The sequence below is a fragment of the Eimeria acervulina genome, genomic scaffold (assembly GCF_000499425.1).
Source record: "Eimeria acervulina Houghton genomic scaffold, Eah_scaff1657, whole genome shotgun sequence".
NCBI lineage: Eukaryota > Apicomplexa > Conoidasida > Eucoccidiorida > Eimeriidae > Eimeria > Eimeria acervulina.
Window position 1 is genome coordinate 1 of NW_013549032.1, and position 5714 is coordinate 5714.

Below are 5714 nucleotides of genomic sequence, written 5' to 3' on the forward strand. Positions count from 1 at the left end.
TGTATTATATAATTATGTATATCTTTTTTTACGTATTGGATATATATATATATATATATATACGTCTTTACACACATGTATTTAGATTTGCATATCTATCTTCATGCACATATATACATATGTTTGTATATATACCGATATTATATATTTTTTGTATGATATATCTGATATATAATGTGCGCTATAGTATATATGCATCTATATATATATATATATATATATTTCCGTATATATATATGCATATATTAATATGCATATATATGTACACATATATATATATATATATATATACGTTTGCGTATCTACAAAATAGATATTTTATTATCTATGGGGGCCCTTAAAGGGGTATTTATTTGCTTAAATATTTAAAAGGCATTCCTTTTTCGCCGTCTCCACCAAACAAAACTCAGAAAAGAATATTTATGTTTGAATATATGTTAATGTAAATACATACATAGCTCCATATATATATATATATAGAGCTAGGTATGTAGAGAGAAGCAGCAGCTTAAAGGCGGCAAGATAGACGCATGAACTCCAAATGGACTAATAAATACGTAATGTAAATAAAATCCAATAAATAATTAAATGAATAAATACAGACAGTGGGGCTGAAGAATTGCTGCTGCATAGGCCTCACAGAGCAGACAGTCATGGGCTCGCATAAAACATAAGACAAAGTTAAATTAAAGTGAAATGATAGAAGCACTAGAAGCTGTTCTATCCAAATTCCTCTTCTGTCATAGCATAGCAGCCGCGCAACAACGGCTGAGGAGACAGAAAGAGACACATCAGATTCTGTCTCCTCGAAAATGCAGCACAACATCCTGCTGGTGCTGCTGGTGCTGCCCTTGTTACTGCGTATAAACAAGCCAACAGATATGCTGATGCGTGCATGCACTACTACGTGCCCTCGTAGACACACATCTACAAATCGGGGAGATAAAATAGTATTATTACAGTAATGCCACTGCTAAAGGACTCAGTTTTAAATTTTTTCTATGAACGTTTTGCTTTGTAGGGTTTTCTTCGCGTTATGGGGTGAGAAAAATAATATTTGATGCTGCTTGAAATGCATTATTATTTATTTCAACACAAGCCCTCAGCAGATTCAGAAAAGTAAATGGCTTTCTTTTTTTAATATTCAATTTAATTCAATAATTAAAGGTTAAACAAAGCATTTTAAGCACTCGCTGCTGATGCAAATTCTCTGAGGTCATCACGGGTGGGCAATGCAGTGCAGACAAAACCCGCGAAATACACACAATACAATGTCTAACTAAAAATAAATAAATGCAACAAATAATAAAAACAAATTTGAACAATTAAAAATAAATAAAAGTAAATAAAAGTAAATCGTATCCTTTTCAATTATGTTTTCATCTGCTGATCACCCGGGCGTTCGTTCGTTCAGATTCTGTCTCCAGCTCGGAGTCTCTCTGAAGCTTTAACTTGAGGAAAATGCATGGAATGAGAGATCAATGAATTAAAATTAGTTAATTAATATTAATTAATTTATTTTTAGGTTATTTAAAGATTATTTAATTAATTAATTAAACGAAGAAGAGAATTTTGAAGGTTTTATACAGCGTATGAAAGAGTCCCCTACTCCTGATCTCGCCGGTCACGTTTTGTTTGCCTATCCGTACAGCAGTGTTTATGCTTCCTTGCATTATTATTAAATTTCTTTTATTTTAGTTGCATTTGCATCCTTTTTGGGGAGTTTTATACCTAAATTAATCTTATTTCAAACCCAAAACAACCGCCTGCCTGCTGATTGCGATATCCCTGTGCGAGTGGTCGCCTTGCGGAGGCAAACTGTACAGACAGCCTACGCGAAAAGTTGTCAAATTAATTTCAAATTCTTTCATTATTTCATTAAAACCAATTTATTTAAAGTACATTTTGAAGTATTCCTCGTGAAATCAAAGGCAGATGCACTGCCGTTTGCGCTCTTCTGCTGTAAGCAAGGAGATGAGCTGAGTTTCCTAGTGGTATTATCTCCTTAACAAGCAACAAAGGAGAAAAAGCAAGACCCAAATTTAGAGAAAACCTGCGTAAAACTTGCAAAGGAAACAAGGGAGGTATGAAGCGGTCGCCACTGTTTGTCTTCTTGTGCGGCTTAGCGCCTTTATTTCTTTTCCTGTGTTTGTCTTCACCTGCTATCAGAGGAGAAGCAGCACCTCCCGCAGCAGCAGAAGAGAAGCAGCAGCATATATCCTTTTATCAAAGATCTCCTGGTGAAAGGAAGAAGTTTGCAGAGGCTATAAGAGGGCTTCAAAGAGGGGGAAAGCCTTCTTTTGCTGATGTGGTGCTGCAAGCAACACGGGGCAGAACAGCAGGTGCAGCAGCAGCAGCAGCTTCTGCTGCTTCTGCTGCTGCTAAGAACCGTGCATCGAAACAGCAGCAGCACCAGAAACCCCACTGCAAGACGAATCTTTCGTTGCCGAAGGTGCAGCAGCAGGTGGTGGATACTCTGAAGGTAAATAGAGCCGCGAAGGCTTCAGACAAGAAGCAGGCAGCAACGCACAATGCAGATAAACATCATTTAGACGATATTCTGCAGAGTTTGCTAAGAATCGTTGAAGAGGAGGCCTCAGGCATATATTTGTACCACGTCAGAGACCCCATTACGGGTATAACTGTTGTAGAAGCATGCAAAGTGAATATTACAGGCTTTCTAGGGGCTGGAGGCACAGCAGTTGTTATGAAGGCGTCTGTTGTTGATGAAGGAATTGCTGCTGTCTTGGGGTTTGATGAAGTGGCTATTAAAATGCAATACTACACATTCGGAAAACCCGTAGAGATCACTAAAAGATTAAAAACCCTTATATTACAGGACATGCAAGAAATGATACAGAGCGAAATTAAGCCCTTAAAACAAGCAGCAGCAGCAGCACAAGGAGCAGCAGCATCAGGAAGAGGAGGGAGTAAGGCTACGACAGCGCGGAAGATTGTTGAGGAAAACCGCTGGGTATTGCCTGTATACATAGCGGAAATGGTAGACCCTGAGGAGACTCTCTTGTTGCACAAAGAAACATTATTTTTTAATACCGTTCTGATAACAAAAGTAATGGCAGGAGATGGAGCTGATCTCCTACACAACAGCCCCTACGGCAACACCGTAGATCGGTTACCTGTGGAAGCGAGCGTTTTTGTATGCGCACAAGTGATTGAAACTGTAGCGAAGTTGCATGCAAATGGCCTCTGCCACGCAGATGTGAAACCTGAAAATTTTTTAATTGGTAAAGACGGAACGATTCACCTCGCAGACTTCGGCATGGTAGGAGGCATCGGAGAAAGAAGAAAATGCAGCGAAAAAATCACGCTTTTATTCATGGATCCAACGCATGCACGCTGCTGGTTGCGAGGGGGCTGGATGTGTTTAAGCGACAAGTACGACGCATGGTCCGTGGGTTTGACTTGCTATGTTATTATCTCCGGTGGAAGGCTTCCGTATAATATACCAAATGGAGAGGGTTTACAGGAATATTTATCCCTTATCGACAAAACACAATCATCGAGAAGCCTTGCGTTGCAAAGCCCTGCACAAGAGCTCCTGGATATGGGCGTACCTGGTCCCTGGGCAGAAACCATCGCTGATTTATTAGATAGAGACAGATCTCATCGTAAGACGCCTTTAAACCTCACTGGTGAATTCTCTTCATGGCCTCCTGAAACTGCAAACCTGCGAGGAAAGACCAGAAGCGCTTGAAACAAATCATTCAAAAAGGTGCGCCCAAAAAATTATTTATGAAGGTACGCATATACCCGAAAATAATTCATGCCTTGCACATTCAATCATTCCATTTCCGTTTCTTCTTTGGATTTGTACGTCTTAACACCTATTGCTTGCTCTATTTTTACTTTCCTTTTGCCTACTTCAGTTAATATGATAGTATATGCTCTGCACATTCAATCATTTCATTTCCGTTTCTTCTTTGGATTTATACGTCTTTTCCTTTTTAACACCTATTGCTTGCCTTATCTTTAGTTTTGCCTTTGCCTTCTTCAGTTAATATGATAATATATGCTCAACTGGAGGCAGTGGCAGTAACCCATTACTGTCTTTCTTCTTTTTTTCCTACGGTTTGATGCACGCCTTGACAATAGGAAAAAATGTTCTTCGAGTTTGTACAGTGGATATTTGGTTTGTATATCTTTTTGAATTTCTTTTAGTGTTTAAAACCTTAAAGCCCCATTTGCTGCAACTTTCTCCTCTTTTCTGTTTCCGCTATTTGTCGCCAGGCTAATCTGCATGTTTCGCCTTCCGCTTTCCGTTCAATTAAAGTTGCAGCATTTGCTTGCTTGTTTGCATGCACGCGGACAATGCATTCCCATTTGGGTCATAGGAACTCTATTTGCTTGTCTGCGTCTCTATCTATGTACTTATACATCTATGTGCATATATATAAATATATATATATATATATATTATATGCTTGCATGTATTTGGCCCCTTACTCCTGCTGGGGGTATTCAACAGCCCCACCGCGCTGCCAACCGCCATGGAATTTAAACTGAATTCCTTTCGTTTGTTGCTGTATAGCGAAAGCAGCCATCGTACTTATGAATAAACAAGCAAACGAAAGAGGAAGACAAAGCACAAACCCAATAACAAGTAGCGCTGGCATAAACTGTTTGTTTGCTCTGCAATTAATAAAATAATTTAATAATCCAATGGCACGAACAAACGAAGCAAAAAAATGCATTCATTTGCTTGCAAACAGACAGTCAGCCCTTAACCACGTGCTGACACGCCCTAAACCCTCGTATTCTGCGCGGGTTTTTACCATACTTCCTCTTCTTCTGCAGCCGCCTAATGAAAAGAAACAAAGTGAAACGAAAAAAGAAAAGGCTGCAGCCTCCAACCTCTGCTATAGACGCATTGGCGTCAGAAGTACAAAGAAACGGCCCTCCCCCACAGCGAAATGCTGCTGCTGCAGTTCCAGCTGCAGCGAAGTACAGCAACAACAACAGCTGCAGCAACTGCTGCTGTTCATAAACATGCCGCCGCGGCAAAAGCTGCCGCTGCTCCCAAAGCTAGCACAGCGGCAGCTGAAACTGCTGCTGCTGCGTATACAAGTGCTGCTGCTGCTAGAGCTACTACTGTTGCTAGAGCTGTTGCTGTTGCTAGAGCTGGTGCAGCGGCAGCAGCAGAAGCAGCACTCAGATACAGCGTTTGTCCGAGTGACATGTGCATTTTGTATACATAAGCGTGGGTAGCAGTGGTGGGCATGAATAAAGAGTTGAAATTGGTGGAGGAATAAGCGGAACGTGCAAAAAATGTGTGCACGGGAATTGTGTAAATTAAAAAGAAAAGAGGCCGTCATCACCCAAAGGGATTCCCGCGGAGTCCCCCACCGCAGTACTAACCGGGCCTTGCGCCGCTTAACTTCGGAGTTCAGATGGGATCCGGTGCATTCGACGCAGTATGTACGACGGCAAACCAAACACTCTTCAAAATACACACAACCATTACCATCTTCTCCACATCTGCTACAAACCAAAACAACTCAGATCCAATCAACAAACCCTTATTTTGCCTGTTTCCAGGGCTACGATAGGGCTGCGTGCACTTCGCGCTGGATACGGGAGGCGCTAAACTTTCCATTCCTATGCCTCGCTTGCGGATTTGCTCATCTCAAATCGCTGCATCAAAGAAGCAAAATTAACGACGATGTTGGATTAGAGCCACTTGGTTGCGTGTGAGC

At 40.8% G+C, this 5714-nt stretch overlaps 1 protein-coding gene across 1 annotated transcript; it reads left to right on the forward strand.

Moving 5' to 3' along the window:
- Positions 1-2086: 2086 nt before the first annotated feature.
- EAH_00061960 (Rhoptry kinase family protein ROP30, putative) lies at positions 2087-3715 on the forward strand (the record flags this gene model as incomplete). Its single annotated transcript, XM_013393284.1, has 1 exon — positions 2087-3715. The coding sequence occupies one exon, from the start codon at positions 2087-2089 to the stop codon at positions 3713-3715; it is 1629 nt and encodes a 542-aa protein (XP_013248738.1).
- Positions 3716-5714: the final 1999 nt, after the last annotated feature.